A 21,934-nucleotide genomic window follows, 5' to 3' on the forward strand; every position below is an offset into this window, starting at 1 on the left:
CATAGTTATTAAACTGCACTTGGAGGGCTGATATATTAATGAAGTTAGAAACATCAGCCTGGCTTCACTTTGCAGGGTTTATTTCATGTAAACAACACAATAATGGACATTAGATATTTCTGTACAGTTGCTGAGGTGATTCTACATTTTCTGTGCTGTAAAATGAGCACTTAATGCAGATGTATCTCAAAAATAAGCCACGATTACAAGAATTAGCTTTAAAGATAAACCAGATACTTAGTAACTCCCACATCCTCAGCCAGCCTGAGCAGCCTTGGGCATGTGAGGTCCAATTGATTTGGAGTTTTGGGGGTTTTGTTAAGATAAGAATGCCAGTAACGATGGGAGCTCCATGTTGGGACTGTCTTCCCTACATATAGAACAGCAATTTCTTCTGACCTGAGCTGTGGAGCACTTTCTGATGGGAAGATTGGGTCATAAACAACAATAAAACCCCAATAACAGCAGGCTTGTTGTGTAATTTATTATTCTTCAAGTCTTTGGCAGTGATTCATGAAGCATTTATGCTTTAGTGAATAGTTTATATGGATTTGGTAGGTCAGCCAGCATGTATTTCTGCTGTGAATGTTTTCAGGTTCAGAGCTGGGCTGTGCTTGCTTGCACGTTAGCCTTCCAAATTTAATAAATCCAGATTATTTGATGCCAGTTTTAAGTGGTGGAATTCAAAGTCTGGCACGTGAATAACATTATGGCAAATGAAATTTTGAAGAAATTTGATCAGTGTGCAACATGATTCAGAAAATAGCATGTTTTCTTCATTAGGAGCTGAAGCAAAGCCTAGAATTTGTTATTATTGCCTCACAGGCAGCAACCCTCGGAAACAGCTGGCAAATCATTCTTCCTTTCCTCCTTGCAACTGTGCTGCCCTTTCATGCAAGGAGGCTGATGCTGTCATGGTGGGAATGACAGAGGGGCATTATGTTTATTGGTACCATCACTGAGATACCAGTGGGCTCTGCAGACACCTGGTCCAAGTCCCTGCCATTAGAAAAATACCTTTTCACAATCTTATCAAACTCTTCCTATCATCCAATAGGAATATATTGCAGTTGTGGAAATGGCTGTAGCCAAAGCTGCTGCTTTTACGCTCACCCTGCTTCCATTTCCTCTCTGCCACGCAAGGAGCTCTCTCCTTGTAGAAGTACAGTCAATCTACAGCTTTAGTCAATGGAAAAAGAGATGTTTGATAATCCTAAGGACTGGTGATTTCCTAAAGATTTCATTCCCCATGCTCAGAGAAACAAAAGGAGGAAATAAAAGCTGAGGACATACCTGGAACAGGGAGGCACTGGGGGTTTGCTGCACAGCTGAGTGACCTCAGGAGAACCACCTGACACTGAAATTATTTGTCTTGTTTTACAGCAGCCAAGAGTTTACTGAAAAAGCCGGATGGAGTTAAGGTAGGTTAAACACCTGCTTTCTATTTCCAAGATAGATTCTTAGTCTCCATCTGTCTGTAACTTCTGCCAGGTTTTAGAATTGATTATTGCTATTTCTTTCCTTCATAGATTCTGTTAGTAAGTGCCTCTCACTAGCTATTTGGAGTGGTTCAAGTTAGTAGCTGAGGCTTAGAAATGAAATAAAACAAATACTCGAAAAGCCAGCATTAAGTAAGCAGAAGATAGAAAACTACTGGAGAAAATGCTTTTTCTTGATTTTTTAATGAACAATGATTATGTAATTAATAACACAGAATTATCAGTTAACTTGTAAATAATGGTTTGGTGGTGGGCTTTTTAGGCATCACTGTTTATGTGCAGCTCTGTTGCCTCTTTGTTTCCCCCTTGACTTTGCATTAGATTTGGTGGAAGACCAAAAGTGTACGTGTAGGCTTGGCTCCACATGAGGTGTGTTCTGCCAGATGTACTTGCTATATTTGGCAGAACTTGAGGGGTTTACTGTCTCAGATCAGCTCATCCTGACTAAGAGACCTTGCTAAGAAGGGAACATTTTGGCAGCTTTCGTACATGATTTAGAGCTCCTGTTCTCACGTCACCAGACCTTGCAGGAGGAGAGATGCTTCACAAATGAAAGTTCTGCATAAATACTGGGGGGGGGGGGGGAAACAAAAAAAACAAAACCCATTCAGCAGAAAACATATTTTGGTTTTTTTTCTCAGTGGACTCTTAAAGACTAATATAATGCCATAATGCTTCAAGCTTTCATTGTAAGATTCAAAAGATATTTTTCTGTGCTCTGTGTGTTTATTCAGAAGGGTGTCTTTGACCTGAATTTTAGTTTTCTATTTAATCTTAATGTCTTACTTTAACAAACGTTATAAATACTTGCTTAAATACCACATTCACAGTATATTTGTGCCTGCTGTCTGACAAATACACTTTGCCAATCAAAAAATCCCGAGCTTGACCCACAAAGAAATGAGTACAGTACCACTGCATTACTTCTCACTGCCAAGCAGTGGAGATCCCAGTCACATGGAGAAGCACACATTTGGAACAATTCTATCACTGCTGGAAAACCCTGACCATGTTTCATTGTGGAATAGATAAAATTTATGCACTCTCTCTGACCAGTTTTCCTTTTTAAATATCATTCCTCCTACAGGTCTACGATGCTGTTTGTTCTATCACAATCTCAATTATAATATGGGAAACAATTGTTGCCAAAATTTTGCCTGAATTTCACCTGTTGGGATTCAGTTCTTTGGTTTTCAGCACATGTTATGTATCTGCTGTTAGTCTGCATGGTCATGTGGAGCAAAGGGAGTAAATGTACATCTGGGGAAGTCTGTTTTTGTCGTTGCTGTTGTTGAGATGCTGTTATTGAGATATTCTGTAGCATTTTTACACCCATTCCAACAGCTGTAGCTGTCTTTTTCATATTTAAAAAAAAAAAAAAAGCCAAAAGAGAAATATACTGTACTCCATGCATTGATACTGCAAATCCAACCAGTCACGTTTTCTTCTTTTCCTTTCTCTCTGACTGGTCAATTCAGAAAAGGAAGTCCAGTTCGAGTGTTCAGATGATGGTGAGGATCTTTATCGACAGATTTTTTTTCCTCCTGTGAAACATTCACACTTAGAAATCAAACAGTTGCATTTAGCTTTGTTAACTTACTGTGAGAACTGCAAGACCTTAAAGTACAACCTTGTGAATTTTAAGCCTGCAGTTGCTATATGCCATCCACAGTGAATTGTTCAGCCATTCTTTCAAACAAGTCTTTACTTTTTTTTAACCTGGGGACATAAAAAGCCAAAAAAGTAGATGTAACATCAGCCAATGCAGCTGTTCTTAGTAAATAAGAATAGTAACAAAATAGTAATCTTGTAACAGCCTTCTCTTTGTTTTTAAAACCTCCTTATTTCAAAAGCTAATAATATTAATATTGTAAAATGTAACACAAAACAAGTTGCACAGTGATACGGTACTGCATTAATTGAGTCACTGTAGCCCAAGATGCCATGCTAAATGCTCAGGAGTAAAAAAAGCCAATTTCCCAGCCTTCCCACACTAGTTTCCCAGCTAGCTTGCTCCGCAGCTCAGGGCTGTGTCCCAAGGTGTCCCAGCTGACAGTCTCAATAACTTTCCTTCCTCCTCAACCTATTCTCCAGTCTTGTGTTCATTTGGGCTCCGTGACCCCACACGGTAACTTCCTCTCTTGCTGTTGGTGGTGGTTTTGAATGTGACCTTTGAGGTGCTCATGAGGATGGGCTCTGCCTGCTGCTGCTGCTGCCAGCAGAGAGAAGGCAAAGGGCCCTCATCCACACCTTTCACTGGGAAGCCAACTCTCCTTGGGAAGCAAAAGCTGCTGGTCAGGCGTGAGCAGCCGTGCAGTTCTGTAGGTAAATCCTCTGTTCCGTGGGTGAATGTAGAATTCCAGTAGCAGGAGCCACAGCATCCAAAGGAGGGGCACTGGGAAGGTGCAGTGTGGTTATTGCCAGGATCCCAAACTTCAGGTGTGCGTTAAGTCTTTGGTATAGAAGTATTGTGTGAAAGATAAAGCCCCAAGATACAGGCCTTATTTGGTAAAATATTTTCATATTCTATGGAAAAAAAGCCAGTCAGGATACTAGAGTTGTGCCCAGCTGTTTGGAGTGCGTGTGTGTCTGTCCCTGCACTACTGTCACACCTCAAAGTGACTTTTGGCAAGCGATGCAGCAATAAAACATTGTCCTTCACAACAAACAGAAGAACACTGGTTAAGCACAAATCAGCTTTGAAGGAACTGTTTCATATGACAATATTGTAATCCTTTAGGAGTGGTTTCCCTTTGGTGTCAGAAATACATGCAAGATGCACCATGTGTTCCTAGATTAATGTCTCTTTCTATGAGAGGGAAAACATGTACAGCTTATTGCTGTTTTCTTGCAAAGTTTCAAAGGGTTTTACCAGGTTCTGTTTACGTGGAAGAAATAACTGTATTTTGAATCACGTTCTCTCTCTCTCTCTTCCTGATGAGTGCTGGATTCTCAATACCTCACTGAAGAAGTTTTGAATAGATTTCCTGCAGTTTACAGCAGTAGCTGTAGTGAATATTGTTTATTTTCATAGGGCTTTCACCAAGGGAGTATGGACCAAAGCCTGCTCTCCTTACTCAGGCAAAATTGGAATTGAACTTTGACTAGCCTGTTTTCTTTATATGTTCAACCAAGAGCACTCATTGGGATACCACTTGGGTTTTTGTATTAAGCTGCTACTGAATAGGACTGTATGAAATCTGGCGAAATCTTCATTTCTTTCCTTATGTTTTTCCTTTATGTCCATTTGCTTTTTGCTAGGGTCTTTTTAATCTAGTCTCTCAATGACTACACTGACGCAAAAATATGAATCTGTAGTTATGCAACTCCATATGCAATTTTTGTCTTGCTTGGAAGGTTTAGTCTGCTGTCAAGCAGCTTTGTTTGTGTTCCCACTCTTCTACAGATCTCCAGTAGAACTTTCGTTTACTGAAATGGGTGAGGTTATCTTTAAAGTTTTTTCCTGAGTAAGGAGTTCAGGGTTCTGTCCATCTCAGAATCCCATAAATACCAAAGTAAGTAAAATACTTGCCAATACTTAAATCTCCCCGTGGAAGACTTTATGCACAAAGGTGTTTGTTCTCTCCCTATCCTGACTTGAGACAATCCTACAGCTTACAGCTGTAATTGTGCATAGAGAAATGAAATTTATTTGGCAATGAGTAAGCCAAGTCAGGGCATAATCAATTGCATTTCAATACTGACTCATATGTTCTCTTAATGACAATTTCTGCAGAAAGATCATTGTTTAAAAAATAACTGCTCCTCATCATCCTGCTGTAGAGCATCATGAACTTTGCTTTAAAATCAAAGAAAATTATTTTTATTCTATATGGGAAAACAGTATCTATCACAAGTATTATTAAATAACATTTAGTGTCTACATAATGTTCCCTGATTAACTAACAAAACTACTTTATATTCTTTAAAGCCAGTTAAATGCTGGTTAAAAATTAGCAAATGTGCAGTCTGTAATTCATTACTACAAATCCTGTGGACATTTCCATAATTTAAATGTATCCTAAGATTCACTTCAGCTGCAGGCTCAGTTCCTGAAATCCACAAGTCAGCTGCCATGCCTGGCCCAAAGTAAAATAATCATCATAAAGTGCTGAGGACATGGAGTCTGTGAATTTCATTTCTTTCCATTCCATAAAGTTAATTACATTTTTAGGAAAATCCATTAACAAAACAATTTTAGGCATTTCTGGTTTTGCTTTGCATACTTACTACTAAGTACTATGACTAGAAGGTTCAGTAGAACTTGGTTTTTTGGATTAAAGTCTTTTCAGATCATCTGTATCTATATACCTAGCTCTGCATGATGCTTTGGACTACCCTTGTTAAAATTAGATATGACCAAAATGTACATAATATATTTTCCTCTTTATTGAGAGAGGAAAAAATACATCTTTCAAACCAGTTTGACAATACTTGAATCTTGCCTCTTAGTGCACCTAAAAAGTGGCTCAGTACATTATTTTTAGTATTTCTGTTCTTCCCATACTCCATGGTATTAATGAAAGTTAAATCTTAAAAAATGGATTTCAAGGATCAGATACTTTGAAACTTCATGCTGAGCAGTTTAATTTGAATTAATATTTTATACAGATAAAAGCCAGAAGGTGTAGCACTATGCCAAGCATAAGAGATCTTGTAAGGACCTATATGTAAAGTTAAACAGAGAGGTGCGGATGGCTGGAGTAAGGCTACAGGTACCATAGTGGGAAACCTGGTGCTTCCAAGTCACAGTACCAGCACTGAGAAGCTGCCAGTGATTTTCTGCTAAAAATAGCACCACAAAAGCTCAAGGGGCACAAGTCTCGTTCTAGCCTCAGTCACATTTATTCCAAAGTGGAATCAGAAGCCAGTAGAACAAATTACAGATTCTTGAAGCACTACAAATACTCAAATGTTATTTATGGTAGGGATAATTCATTAGAAATAAAGAACTATTGGGTGCAATGACCAACACCATTGCATGTCACGAAATGGCAGTGACTATTTATTTAGGACTTTAGTTCTTTATTCTTCTTAGACCTGCTTAGCTGCTACTTAAGGGCTCTCTGCTAAGTGTCTCAGCTCAACTCATCCATCCCTTATCTAGACCTTGGTGCAGGGCTCTGGCAGCGCGTGGGGAGGAGCTGCCAGCCAGCTCCTGGAGTTAGTGTCCGTGTTCCTGCAAGTTCCTAAGTTCATCTTTCTGTATTCTTTATTTCCATATCTATATCTATCTATAGATACCGATACCTGTCTATAGATGTTGTGTGCAGAGATATAGATACGGTGCCTACCGTGAGTTCTAAGGCCTGTCTGTTTCTGTTTTCTGCATACCTACAGATAAACAACAAAACCAACGTGGTAACCAGCCCCAAGGAAAATATTCCTACCCCGGCGCTGGTATACCTGGAATTTTCCTTCTCATGCTATCTGGAAGTTTTTGACTGTCCTTTTGTTTGTTCTTCCTTTTTTTTTTTTTTTCCTCTTTTTTGCTTTTTCATGCATTTACTCTGTTTGCTTTCTAAAAACAGGTTTTGGAAAACCCTTTTTTTGTTTGAATTATGCTGTCTTTTTTTTGTGAGGAAACCCATTAGAGCGTGTTTATTGACAGAAAATGTTAAATGGAAGCTGGATGCGGTAGAGTCATAGCATTTGTAACTGTAGCTGAATTTTTTGCATGCTGTGCCAGAAAGCGAGTAGAATGCGCTTGGTGTTGCTCTTAAGTCTTTGCCTGATGACTGTTGCCACCTTCTAATGCTAACCTTTTGCACCAACAAAATCTTTTAAAACCAGCTCTATTATTTTCTCAGCTTTGTCTTAGTTAAAGTGTTGACATCCAGGAGAGCTAACAGGATTATTACTAGACTGCCATAAAACAGACCTTATTCAGATTTTCATTCCATATTTCCTGAAACTCAGCAGGACTTTGCAAGACATCTCTGGGATCAAGAGGCATCTAGAGCTAAACATATTGCTTGTTTCTCTTCCATTTAAATCAGCAGGAGACATTATTCATTAATAAGCTCTACTAAGGGCATATTCCAAATCCAAGTGATGTTCCTGGATGTTTACTGTAGTCTGGCTTTTATTAATAGCCCTATTTCTAAGGCACCTCTGTATCACAGGGCTCACCAATGTAAATGCCAGTGCCAATATACATCGTGTTGTGACTTGTTGTTTCCCACGCACAAATGAAACTTCGAAAATGGGGTAATTCACACACATTTGGAAGCATTTTTCCTCTGCAATTTTTTTGAGCAGCTGGCACTGAGGCATACAGTAAGTTCTTCCTAAGGCCGAGTCAGCAGGTTGCATGCAGGAGTTTATGGCAGTCTGTTCCCAGACTGAGCAGTGCCCAATGGCCCGTGCTGAAAGCATGCTGACTGCCATTTCAAAGATGACTGAACCTTTTTTTAAAAAAGTTAAAGCATTTGGGGAAATTACACTTTTAAATGGCACAAAGATCTCTCACACTTGGTTTTATGCAGCTCTACCAAGGCAGGAGTTGAGAGCAATCCACACATTCCAAACCACGGTACTGTCTAGGGGTAGTCATCCTTAATCCTTATCAATTCCACTGTATTTCAGTTAGATCACTTCATGCTAATACAAGCAAACATGATTAAGGAGAAGTTATTAAGGCTTAAAGATTTGTGACTGCCCTGCCTGTCCAGGTTCAGACAGGAAAGCCCACAGAGCATTTGGCCTGCTCTCATCCAGAAGTGCCTCTGCAGGTCTCCAGAGCTTCTCAAAGCCCTGCACACCCCGGTCCTGAATAAGGTCTCTGCATGCTGCTGCATTAGGTGAGATGGCCTTTTTTGCTGGCTTGCTGTTGAGGAAATCTGTGTTAGAGACATCCAGTTTCACCCTCTGGCGACAGTTAACATTTGTTTTAACTCTTGTCAGTGTTCAGCATTTGTGAGCTGGCTCTTCTTGCACTCCCTCACACCAATGAAAATGTATTTACCAATGGGAACTCTTTCTCTCTTTATTTTGTTCTTGCTCAGGAGCCCCAAACTACAGTAATCCACAACCCTGATGGAAATAAGGTATTCAGAAAGAATCAACTCCATCTTGCTTTTCCACACCACACTTTCCATCCACTATTCCTCAGCGCAGTAGGGCCATTCCAAGAATTTGTGAAGGAAAATCTCATTCCTGCGTTTGTACACCCAGTGTCTCTCAAGCCTGTTTTCATCCATGTCCATCTGCTGCGTGCATCCTGCTCTTCTGAGCTCCTGAAGCTCTTGGGGGAGTCGGTAGCAATGGGCAGAGCTCAGTGCCCTGTGCAGCCCAGCCCGGGGAGCAGGGGGTCTCTCTCATTTCAGCCAAAAATGCTGCAGTCTAAGGGAAACCTAAGAGTGCTGTTCTCAGAGTGTGGTGAGATGATCCCGGCGAGTTTTACGTGCAGTCGTCACTCAGACAAAGATGTTATTTCCATTTATTCCATCTGCTGTTTCTCAGCATGCTTATACTCTGTGTCATGATGTGTCTTTGCACAGGACTTTGGTTTTCTTCCATAACATCACTGGGCAGTTTCCAAAAATATTTCACATTTCAAGTGACAAAGAGGTCTTTTGATTTTTACATGTTTTCTTCATGCTCTTTTCTTTTTCTTATGTATTGTGATGTTTGCATCTGGCAGCTGATCCCTAAAACATGTTTTGTTTTGTTTTTTTCATGCATGGACTTGAAAAGGGCCAGGAAATACCATGTGTTAATGTTCCTAGGTTTCCTGAAAAGAATTTATGCTTCAACAAGAATTTCACTGTTTGCAGTGCTGATTTAATTCACATCCCATTTATCTAGTCTTAACTCCCTGTGGTTATTTCATAAGAGAAGGAGTGGATCTGAGTGACGACATAACGCATGCATCCATTCCTCAAGCATGGAAGTGCTGATGGTGTGTGTTGTGCTTGTGTGTCCCAATCCTTTATGTCCCCTGCATATGTCCAACACAGAACTTGTGTTTTCATGTTACTACTCTTTGAGCTCTCCAAATTGAAACTCATAGGCCACCAGCAGCCTGTGTTTGAACAGCAGGCTGATCTTTATCGCTGAAGTCCACTAAAGCCCAGAAACCCAGATAAAATATTGGCATGACTACATCTACTTGATTTTATTACATTATCTCAACAACTGAGATACTCAATGTCCCAAAAGGTCACAGCAAACAAACAAACCCCTTAATGTGGAGAGTTCCTCCTAAATTTATCTGAAAGACTAATCCTTGTAGTATGGCAACTGGAGTGGATGCTTCAGTGTTAGAGGCTACATCTGCCCTGTGAGCTTTGCATGGTGTTTACAACTCATATTTGTGTGAGGTTTTTATTCATTTGTAAGTACTTTATCTAATCTTTGAAGTGCTGGAGCATGATACATCTGTGTAGAGTGGAATGTCTAACACAACCGGGGCAGGGACAGCATGGTGGCTCATTCAGTTTTGTTTGTGTGTGACTTAATTCCTCTAGTTTGACTTATTGATGCACATTTGGGTTTGGAAGGTCTGAGTAATGCATTAGCCCTCTTGAACGTTCCTTTGGCTCAGCCTTGTGAGGACACAGTAAATGAAGGGCACTGGCAAATTTACCTTTCATTATGTAATTGTAAATCCTTAAAAGAATTAAATACAATACTAGTCCTGTCTTCTGTGTCAGATAAAAACAGATCAGTTAATCTTTTTTGTTATTGAGCTGCAAAAAAAAATAATTTTACTTTTCAAGAGAGTACAGAGATAAAAAAAACATCTAGCTTAAAACTTTCCAGCTCTCTGCAGCTGTTAGATTTGACAGTGCCCTGTTGAATTTCCCCATTATATTTCATGTTTCTGGTAATTAAGGAAAGACTGAGATACAATATCCTTGCCTTTTTAAGTGTGATGGCTTAAGAATAAACTGTCTGATAGATGAGTCATTCCTCTGCATGACTGGTTGGTTGAAGAATACTGCTACAAAGATGCCTTAGTTTGTCAAAGTTCTTAATATATTTTCATCAATTCATCTCCTTAAAAAAAAAAAACCACAAAAACCAATATAAAAATGAGATAATCTGATCCAATATGCTTCAGATCACTGTCATTTGAATATACATTGGATAAGTCACACGAGCAGGAAATCAGTTGTAAATTGTAGCTTGTGGAAGCCTGCGTATTTGGAAGGTGGAATTGGAATGGAATGACTTATTTTGCACAGTTGGTTTAATCACTAAGCTTAAAATGGCAAGCACTCCTACTTGGCTGAGGTAATTCATACATTTCAGATGGACTTTGTAGAGTTGGATGTTAAAGAAAAAAAACTTTCCTGTACATTCCTGTGAAGTAAAAGCATCAGAGTGCAGGAATTGTGTTTCTGTTCCCTCCTGTGGAGAATGGCAATGTTTGACATCCATTTCAGGTAGAAATGTCTCAATCAGTGTGTGACCATTTGTTTGTGAATGACATCCCACCCTGCTTCAAGGCTTTGCATGATTCCTGTAACTAATCCTGTCATTTTCCTAGGCAGGCAAGTAAGGCTTGCCTTGTTTTGTACATTTGACTCATATTTACTTCTCAACAGGAATCTACAGAGAGTTCCAACACGACCATCGAAGATGAGGATGTGAAAGGTATGATTTTATGCTGGAAATGTTTGGAGAAGCAGTAACATGAGTTTTGTGGTTGTATTTCAGTAGGCCATTAAACACAGGAACCCCTAATGAATTTTAGGAGATAATAGTGTTTTCCCTTTTTTAGAAGAAATTACTTTAGATGTGTTTGAAACTTAACTAATTTTTCAGTTCCCAAAACACCATTTCCCATGGTGTTTTGGGATTAAGAGTATAAAGTTACTGCTTTTTGACTAAGATATTAGTTCCAGTAATAATAGAAGTAGATTATAAATGTCTAAGTCAGTGCTTTGTAACTTTTACTTAGTTTATGTTTAGCATGCCATTTGTGTTTTGGGTTTGGTTTTGGTTTTTTTTTTTTTCATGTCACCATTTTTATTTTTATTCTGTTCAGATGCCAGTGTATCTTTTTGGTTTCCTTTTGTTCTGTCCATACACTTATTTTAATATTTTTTTTTTCTTTAAAAAACTGACATCAAAACTTTTTTTATAAACCTGTTTTTGTAGCTTCACAGATAATATTTGTTTCCATTTTTTCCTGCTCTAAACATTATGCTGTGATGTTACACATACCTATTTTAATAGCATTATGTTTTAAAATGCAAAGGGTTTGAAAAAAATATTTGGTTTGTGTGTCTTTGATTCACAAAATAGGTTGGCTTTTGACCTCAAAAAGAATGGTGTATGTACAGATGAAATGTGGGCCAGAGGTGATAGTAACATAAAACAGGGAGAATGGATGCAACAAAGTGGTGGTGGTTTGAGTTACTGTGAAAGGAGAGAACAATTATAGGGATCTGCAGCTGATGCATTGGAAAACACAGTGTAATTCACCTTTAATCATAATGCTTTGTATTTCTTTCTTCGAACTATTTGATGTAGTTTAACAACTAAGCTTATAAAATTAATAATTTAATTATAGGGCCTCCGTGTGGTGATGTAATGTAGTGTTATTACAGTAGGGTTTTAGAAAATTCTGTGTGACACTTACCACACAGAATTGTACCTCAGGGGATACAATTATACAGACACACAACAATGAAAATAATTTGCCTAATTCTTTTATATGATTCTGCAGTATCATGCAGTTGGATGGCCACAATATATGGTATTCCCAAACCAGAAAAGGGGATCTTGCAGTAAGCACAGGTCTGAGGAACAAGATCCTGTTTGTGTCTTTCCCTGCAATGTACAGGGATTAAGTTTTCTGTTTATTTAAGAGACAAATATAATTTCCCTCTTATTAATTGTTCATGAACTTGTGTGTTTTTCACTTTTTTAGTATTCCTCTCACACTTCCCATCTTTCCTCTGGAGACTGTTTTTCATACTGTTTTATTATAAATTAAAACTAACAGTGCCCCCAGGGTCTAATTTGTAGAATGATTCAGGGAATAGGCAGTCCTGCATCCCTGACACCTCTTACAAGCTCAAGCTTCCTGCTCTAGCAAGGCACTTAGGAAAGATTATTCCCCCCCCCAGAGCAAGATTGAGTCCTGGATGTATGCTTTGTAGGAGAGCAGTGAGAAAGCTGTTCTCTTGTCAGCAACAGCTACTAGAGATAAAATACTGATAGGAACAAATGGATTGCAGAGGAAGGAGAGAGAATTCTCCAGGTCCTTACATGTATGCTCAAGATGGCTCAGGGTGTTTGTCACCATGTTCAGATCCAGAAGGAATGCTTTGCACTTTAGATGATAAAGAACGTTTAAGACCTTTCTGCTTTTCATTGCAGCATGGAGTAGGGCATGAGAAGAGGCTCTGTCCTTCCTGGGAAGGAGCAGGGGGCTGTGGCTGTAACTGAGCAGCAGTATTAGTGTGTGTTTTATGGCATTGCAGTGTGATCCACAGCCCCCAGGGAATGGCTCTGCAGAGGCTGTGTGTGTTATTCCGTTCCCAGTATCCCAGTGCTGTACAGACAGAGCCAGGGCCCCTTGCTTTGCTGCAAACATCCAGCTCTGCACCAGGGGCTTTGTTCTTTGGGGTTGATTTGCCTCTCTGCAGAGGTGTGGCTCCCATGGGTCTGTTTTGGGGTACAGTATCTCCAGTGCACTGTGGGAGCTGGTGCATATGCATGTCCATGCCAAGTGTTATGGATGTTAGGCTTCATTAAGACAAGGAGCAATTAAAAATGTCTTACATCACCTATCATTAATGTATCCTCAGGATCAAATTCTCCTCCTGTCTGTCAGGGGTGCACAGAGCATTCTCCTCTCGTGTCAGGATCTCATCCTGTTTTCACTTTTGAAGGCAGGTATTTAACTTGAAGACAGTAAAATTAGGTTTACTTTTCATTTTTTATTTACTGGAAATCTTAGTGTCTGTAACTTTGCCTTGTTTATGTATACACTTACCCCTTCCAGGACTGGAACATACTTCTTTTAGTAGAAACACTGCTTGCCAAACAACAGTGAGCTTTCATAACTCAAGCAATAAGTGAATTATATCGTTGGAGTCTGACATGGCTTGAAGCTGTAGTTCAGGTTCCTTGCTAAGATAAATTTCTGGCATTAACCATCAATCATGGGCTTATCTACATGACAGTGATCGCTCCTGAATATGACAGGACAAGACAGGAAGAACATGCTGAGAACTGGACTGTAGGCAATGCCTTCTTCTGGGATTGTTTGTGGGATTTCTTCTTCCTGTAGTAATGAGACTGGAACTATTGGGCAGCATCTCTGTAATATGGGTTTGATTTTTCAAGTAATGCTATATAGCACCATTATTTTTGTCCACCGATTTTCAGAAAGGTGAGTTGTTAGATGGACAGGAGATGTGAATTTCTCATGGTGTCTTTTTGCCCCCAGAGACAAGAATCATGCTTGGCAATGGGGAATTACTGAGCTGTAAGGCACTTAGAGATTTGAGAAACTGTGATTTACCTGTGCTGCTTAATACATCTGGAAGGTATATTGCCTCAAAATAATGTATTAGTAATTAATTGTACACCTGTTGGCCTAATTTGATTTAACGGTAGAAAGAAAGCAGTTTAAACTATTTCTTTTGGAATAAACATTCCTTAAAAATCATTCAAATTTCTAAGAACAGTTTTTCCAAAGCTCTTTCAAAGCCCATTGTGTCTGAGTACCAGATACAGGGGTAAATCTGCGCTGGCATCTGAACAGAGTCACTCACACCTACGACCTTTACAACTGTTCTTTGGTACCCACACTGTCCCTGAAAGTACATCATTAACATTGTTTGTGTGCTCAAAATTTTCTAAGTTCTTGCTGCTTCTAATTAAATTATCATTATTTTTCTTTTGGCCTTCTTCTTTTCTTCCTTCACGTGTCCTTGACCCTCACACAGCTTTCACAAAGGAGGAGGACATGGAGAGGTTGAATTCCACCCACCACTCCTCCTCTTCCATTGCTTCTTCATCCCACTGGTCACCACCCTTGTCGTGCCCCAGAGGCCGCTCCTGCTGCCAGTGCCTGCTGAGGAGTCTGATCACACTCTACCTCTTCATCTTTGTTTGTTCATATGTTGTGTTTCTTTCCATCAATTCAGCGGGCAAGTCCATGAGAAATGCAAACTCAGAGAGTCAATCGCTTGAGTCTGAGCTCTCCCACTCCACTCCTTCCTCTGTACTATGTAAGTTGAGAGACTCATCTATCAGATGATCTCCTCTGTCTCTTCTCTTCCCTCCCCACCATCTGACAGAAGCTCAAAAAAGGTCAATTGCTGTGATCTACGTGATCTAGGAATGACCTGTGCTTAGCCTTTACAAAAGTAAAATTTTTTAGCTATTTTTTTCTTGTCATTAATTGTAAAAATATTTTCATCAGCCATAACAGCAGGATTAATATGTCTGTATTTCAGACAGCTGTATCTTGCAGGAGTAATCTTCGCAGTAGTTTTCAACTTAGGGAGAGACATTTGCCTTAACTCTTGCTTGGATCCTGGATAGGGCCTCAGTATTAATTACCTGTTACATTTATTATATCAAGTTCCTTTCTTGAGCATCCCCATTGATAAATCAGCCTTGAAGCTGCTGTGGCAGGTGCTAACTTGCAGCATTGATAGGACAAGTGGGAAATGTCATCCTCTGCTCAGGAGATCTCTGATGATCAGTGACCAACTGACAGTAAAGGAAATCTCCAGTGTTAAAATATGAGAGGGGAAAGGCGCTCTATTGGTAGAATACACCAACAGCTCTGGGTAGAGCATTTCTTGTTTGTAAATGAACTCCGAAATTCTTCAGAAATTCCTTGGAGGGGCGAGACCTTGTAACTTGGAACAGGAATGACTTCCTGGGAATGAGGGTTCTGCTTGCCAGGTTCTGATCCTGCAGCCAGCGTGTGTCAGGATAGTTGCACTGGTGGTAAGAGCGGGAATTTGCACAGATAAAAGTGAGATCCAGGCAGGCCCTTTGGAACATGGGCTGTGTGTTATTGGCCTGAACCTTATTTTAAACATGAGTGGAATTTTTGGTGGGGTCAGCTAGTGCAGGTGGGAGGAGCCAGTCCCATAGGGGATGGGCTGTCTCTGGTCCCTGCTGTTGCCAGGTAATGCCAAAAGCACAGCTTCATTCTGTGGGAGCAGTGGGATAGGCTTTGTCAATGTATGGGTGAGTGTGGATCAAACTAGAAGTACAAACACTGCCAGCACAAACATCCCAGAGCCAGGGAAAAAAGAGGAATTAATAGGAGTTCTGGGCTGTGTAACACAGAGGGTTGGCACGTCAGTAACACGTGCCATAAGGCTTTGTTCCATCCATGGTGCATACCCACACAATGCCTTTTATGTGCCCAGCATTTCCAGATCTGAGTGCTGGCAGCCTCACATGTCCAGTTCCTCTGAACTAGTTGAGTGATTAGGCAGGAACACAGTTTAAATTAAAATAAACACAGCAGCAAAGCTTGTTAATGTCTCACTCATCAAGACTTGAGACACCATTTCTGGAGACAGCAGCCAGATTCCATGAAATTGTTGGGAAATCATAGTGCAGTGTCTTGTAAGTGCAGTGACCATGATGCAGCTTTGATCTGAGACTGTAGGTGATTTATCATTAAAAGATAATAATTTGCCAACATTTGCTATGCTGTATCAGTATTAGTGTAATTTTTTAGTGCAATTACATAAAGAGAGAGCATCTTTAGATGTAATTGATTCCATACAAATAAAAATATACTATGTATGGCATGTGATAAGTTGCTTAATTTTAATTGAAATAGACACATGAATTTTGTTGGATCTGTTTTGTCAGTACAGGGTGGAAAAGTTCTGGGATAATTTTTCAGATATTTGCCTACATAGCTAAAGAATTGAAATTTTTTTAGGGCAGTAGCAGGCTTACCAGTTTTCAGATAGGTGACAGATACCAAATAACCCTGATAAAAGTCTGCAGATCACCCATCCATTTCATAATTGGATGACTCAGAGTGAGTCTTTGGAATTGGCATGCTCTAGGAAAAAGATGCACATGTGAGAAGACAGCTCAGATGTTTTAGTCCCTATCAAACTTTAAGGTTCAGTGTGGGCTAAGACATAAATGCTGGCGTTCTTTATGCTTAATCTTGATAAACTTCTTAAATGAGAAGTTCCCTGGAGCATGCCTTGTCATCTGATGGTCTAGGTGATTTTATGTAGATCTGAAACCCAGTCAGTCGTTTATTTTCTTTTCAGAAATTATTTAGTTGGAATATTTGTGGCAGAAATTGTAAGAAAAGCTATTAGCAGAGAATTTTCAAATATTGGTGTCATGAGAAGCATTTGTAGGAACATTGTGTGATGTTCAGCAGTCCATGCTGTAAAGCTGAATGAAATCTGGTACATCCACACAGCCAGAACTTGTTATACAACAGAGGGTAAAATTTCTAGTATCTTCCTCTTTCTTTTCAGACTTCAGTTATTTCCAGAGCATAGAAATAATTTGACTGGCTGTGTGCTTTCCATCTATCTGGTGTTTGTTGGGACAATGTTCAGATGGGAAGTGAGGCCAGGTTCCCCCTGCTGTGCTATTCCATTTTAGCAGACCACTGTCACCTCAATACCAACTGTCCTGTTTTAAAACAACTGCACAACAGGGAGGATTGGTCCCCCTGGATTTAACCCTCCTCCACAGTGTAGAGATCTGTGTTTGAGCTGGTTGTCTAGACTCCCTTTAGCCAGTGCAAATAGGTCAGATGAGTCACACTTGTCTTAAAAATCTATTTTAGGATATGATGAATTCTGCCCTGAAAGTGCTGATTTCTCTCCCTTGGCTGTTAGGGAGGGGAGTTGAGAGAACAAACTCACTTGTCTGTACTTATATGTGTCCAAAATGCCGTGAGATTAATACAATCTGAGGTATACAGAGATACATAGTTAAGAGTACCCAGATGAAAAGTTTTAAGGGTTTTTGCCTTGAGAAACAACATGTGAGCAAGTCAGAAGCAAAATCATTTTAATCATCTCCAAGTGCATGTGCAAATGTGGAACAAGGTCACCTTGTTCTTCTGGAAAGGTGCTTCTCTGCTTAGGCATTGCAGTGCAGTGGTGATACAGACAGGCATCTGAAGGGTTGATGGCAGGAGAAAGGTATTTCAATATCTGCCTGAAGCATAAAGTGGTTTAAATTATTGTTTTCACTGGGGTCACTTTTGAAAAAAATGATGGGTAATATGGTGGCCAGTGAGTTACAAGGGCTCTTCTCTTGTGTGTCAAAAAACATGAAGTTTTAGCTACAGATATTTCTGAAGGCTTCACTTTCACATATCTACAGCTCATTTTTATACTGCACATTCTCTCTGCAATCAAAATACCAAAATATCTGTCATTTCTGTGTGATTCTTGTAGGTTGAGTTTATAAATATTTCTTGGGGCTACAGGAAGAGAAGAAAAGCCAGAGTTCCCTGCTGGAAAATGGCAGTATTTGCTGCTATTTTATCCTTTTATTTTTTTCCCTGTGATATTTGATTTCACTACCTGGGGAACTACTCCTTGTAGGTTGAAAGTATTGATAGTGTTAATGCTTTTTGCTTAAATGGTGTTTCTCCTCATTTTATGTTGTTTAAATCTTAGTGTTAATAGTGGTCTTTAATTTAGAAAGATTATCCCTCACCCTGTAGCTGAGCAAGGAAAAAAGGTAGTGCAATATAGCTAGAGATTAATGACTCATTTAAAGTTAACATATGTGCTGCAGTAATGCTGAAGAAAACATCTTAGCCAGTGATTGGAAATGTTCTTTTTTGTTCTTTTTCTTATTATTTGGTCTTTTTATAGCTCTTCTTCATAATATTTTTGTTTCAACTGCCTTTGTCTTAGTCATATGCCTACTCACTTGCCAAAGCAGGGGGTTTATTTTTTTTAGCTGCTAAACCCCTATTAATTACCCTAACTCCTTCACCCAATGGGGGAAAAGGTGTTGTAAGGAACAGGTCCATGGTCTTTTCTACAGTGTATTTACTTGACCCATATTCTGAGCAAAGAATGTCAAAGCCACCATCTTCTCCACACAAGCTTGCTAGGCCTGCAGTCTGTTTCCTTCTGGTTTTCAGGAAAATGGCTCAGCACCTTTGACTTGTCAACAGTGTTCTTCCCTCACACCTCAGTTGTTTGAAAGACACCAGGTGTATTTTTGTTCAGTTATCCTTTGTGTACAGAGTACATATTTTATGCTGTGGAAAGCCATTGTCATATTCTAAAAAAACTATAGATGTGTCAGGCTTTACTTTTTGAACTGACTTTGACCACACTCTGTGGAAAAAGTAGCTGAACCAGTTTTACCAGAATCTCATTACAGTTGTCAGTTTTGTTTAGGAAGTTTAGTTGCTGTAGTTTTATTTAGGGAGTCCTGACTGCACATCAAATGAAAAGTATAATAGCATGAAATTGCCACTGTACATCAAACAGCATAAATGTCCTAGAATTCAATACCAGCCAAGTTTACTATTGGACAAAAAAATAAATAATGAAAAAATCAAATGCAAATGGTGATTGTAAGTGACAGTTATCTGGCAGATGGGAACTGGCCAGATGCCTCTTCCCTAATGCCTTGTGTTGTCCTTGTATAGTTTGGAGTGTGTATTTAGATAGAAAAAAAACCTGGAGTGATCGAAGAGCACATGTTATGTGGAGTCCATCAAACTCAGAATGAAAATTGGATAATTTTCTTACCACTCTAAGAACTGCCAATTATTTGTGTCAGATGCTGTCTGCAGTAGCAGGACACTGTTCCTACCAATACCATTTCACCTTAGTTTATGTCCAGTGCCCTCCCTATTTTGTCCTCTGCACTAAGGGAAGGTGCAGGGATTTGACTGGATGCACATGGCCACCAAGACTTCTGCTGCTTTCCAGTCGCCTTCCAATTCTCTACTTGTTATATTTCAGTTTTCCCATCTTTTTTCTTTTCCTTACTCCTTCCAGGTTAAACTTCTGTTCCAATGACAATGAAGCAGTAACACTTTTGGTCTCTGTTTGTAGTCTGGCTCCCTGCACCCCCACAAATACCCACATGAGAAGGCATAAAAGCTAAAAACAATGAGGAGGAGGAGGTTTGTGCAAAATCACAGTGGCTCCTGAGTATTTGAATTAGTCTTTGATGTCTGCTGTTATTTCATACTGCCTTGTTCTTGTACTGAGTAAGGGCTAGGAAGGAGGCAGAGAATTTTGCACGATAGGATAAATCAGTTCTGGAGCTCCTCTCTCTGAATTGTGCTTCACCTCTCCCTTTGGCCCACAGCCAGTGAAACTGCATAGCAGATCACTAAATAGCAAGAAATGTAATTTTCTAATATGTGTGTAATTGTGTGTCACTGAAAGGTGAGAGTAGCTTAGTGGCTTTCATAGTTTTATGTAATGCTTGTAATTTTGTAGAAAAATTGAGGACTGAGTTGAAAGGCAGATGATTTGGCAACATCTTCCTGTTCCTGACAAGTCTGCATTGGGAACTGTGAAGCCTTTCCACAAGTGCTGACACCAGTGCTGGAGTTGGATGGTGATTGATTTGAGGCAGTGATAAGTGCTGTAATCTCCTTTGCTGGCTTTGCTGGCCTCTGGAGCTTCCTGATGGATGTGTTTGACATCCCATGGATATGTCTGCAGACACAGCTCTCCTGAGTGTTAGTACAGCCCAGGCAAACTTTGCTGGAACCCCATTAGGTAGTATAAGGTGGCTTCTGTCAGAAAGCTTCATGAAAACATAGGTTCCACTGCAATTTCATTTTGGAGCCAAAACCAGGAAAACCAGCAATTGGGCAGCACAATTCAATTTCTTCCTTCTGGGCTTGATGTGGAATTATATCTTGTGTATCTCAACATCAAAGGTACTGTGGTAAAACTCAGCAAAGGCATGACTGATGTTAGTGAAAAGGGGAATATTGCCAACTGTCTTGAGCCAAGTGATGATAAATTATGTGTCCATGTGGTTTTGTGCCTCTCGTGTGTGGGAACTTTAGTACCATTGCAGGCATATTAATTGCTGATATCGTTATCCACTAACATGAGCTCATGATTATGTAGCAACTGATCAGAGATTTTTACCTCATTTCCCACTGTCTGATTTAATGGTCTGTAATTTCCTTGTCTCTGATTGAGATGTGTTACTGGGTTATTTAATCAAATCCTTTAGCTCAGCTATATGTATGTGAGATGCTGCGTGCAGAACTGGTAATTTCCTCACTGCATGAGGTCTGCTTGTTCTGGATCTCTTTTTGCCAGCCTTCTGTAGGACTGCACCATTATTTCTGACTCAGCCATCCCACCACTTGGCTGGTGCTGGCAATGCCATGCAGTGTCCACACAGTCTGCCCCATGTTGTTTAAACCAATGATGATGGAGGCATTGCTGCTCTCTTCATTAAAAGTCTTTGTTCTTTCCACAATCCTTGTGCAAAATAAGGCAGTTCATACTTGAAATGCTCTCAGCCACAGTGCTAACAGTCAAGAGCTGCTCACAAAAAGCCTTGGTAGACCTTTACATCCACTTTTTTCACCATCACATTTTTTCTTGCTGGTTTCTTTTTGGTCCTTTTCACCTGAATGCTTTAGGTGTGCACTAAAGGAGAAGGTTAACACCACAGTGTCAGTTTTGAGCACAGCATTGGAAAGGTAATTTCTCTGTGTGCTCCCCAGCATTTTCTTTTCAAGAAGAATGTGACCTCTCTCTGCACTTTCAGTTTTAACATTCCAGGCATGTTTTTGTTAATGGTCAAACCCATGTGTGGGAGTGTGCTGTACAACTGTTGCTTGCAAACAGAGCTACTACAGCCAGACTGGCTGTAAAACAGTAATCAGCTTCCTGGAGTTTGAAGTCTAGAGTTGGGCTTGGTTTGTTTTGCTTTTTAAACAGCAGATCCTCCGGTGAAGGAAAGATAATTAGAAGTATGATAGGGAAGTGGATTGATCTTGACGTCTGTTTAATTTCCTTGTGGATACAGGAGTGCACTGAAGGCAAATCAGTGTAAAGCAACAACGTAACATCATGTCCTTTGGTTGTAGGAAGGAGGAGAGATGGCTGTTGTGGCAGCTGGGGAGTGACAGAATCCCTGTCAGCTGTCACCTTCCACTTTGCCTTCCCCTGTAAGATTGGGTTTGTGTCTCTCCCCAGCTCGTAAGCAGGAGATTATCAAGGTGACTGAGCAGTTGATTGAAGCCATCAACAACGGGGACTTCGAAGCTTACACGTAAGCTCCTCCTTTGGAGGGGGTGAGGACAGCTGGGGTATTTGACACTGTCTGTGTAAATATGCATGTTTATGTGTGAGTGCCTGTGCTTGGAGTTAGGTACTGTTGAAATGCCTTCCCAGATGCCCCCATGAAACACAAGATACGTGCATGGCCGCTTTTCCCTGGCTTCATACATCACTAGTTTTAGAAGAGCTGCTAGTATAACTCCAGTGTAGTTA

At 40.0% G+C, this 21,934-nt stretch overlaps 1 protein-coding gene across 11 annotated transcripts in view; it reads left to right on the forward strand.

Annotated features, from left to right (window-relative positions):
• The window catches only part of CAMK2D (calcium/calmodulin dependent protein kinase II delta), a 120,854-nt gene that overhangs the window by 91,140 nt on the left and 7,780 nt on the right, over positions 1-21,934 (forward strand). For 4 of the 11 annotated variants that reach the window (XM_036381547.2, XM_036381544.2, XM_036381545.2 and 1 more), the window contains exons 13-18: positions 1,384-1,421; positions 2,978-3,010; positions 6,840-6,899; positions 8,507-8,548; positions 11,054-11,102; positions 21,638-21,713. In XM_036381547.2, the coding sequence (XP_036237440.1) occupies positions 1,384-1,421; positions 2,978-3,010; positions 6,840-6,899; positions 8,507-8,548; positions 11,054-11,102; positions 21,638-21,713 (298 nt within the window). The remainder of the gene's footprint in view (positions 1-1,383; positions 1,422-2,977; positions 3,011-6,839; positions 6,900-8,506; positions 8,549-11,053; positions 11,103-21,637; positions 21,714-21,934) is intronic. The other 7 variants (XM_036381550.2, XM_036381549.2, XM_036381551.2 and 4 more) reach the window with 3 other exon arrangements.

The sequence above is a fragment of the Molothrus ater genome, chromosome 4 (genome assembly GCF_012460135.2).
Source record: "Molothrus ater isolate BHLD 08-10-18 breed brown headed cowbird chromosome 4, BPBGC_Mater_1.1, whole genome shotgun sequence".
NCBI classification, from domain to species: domain Eukaryota; kingdom Metazoa; phylum Chordata; class Aves; order Passeriformes; family Icteridae; genus Molothrus; species Molothrus ater.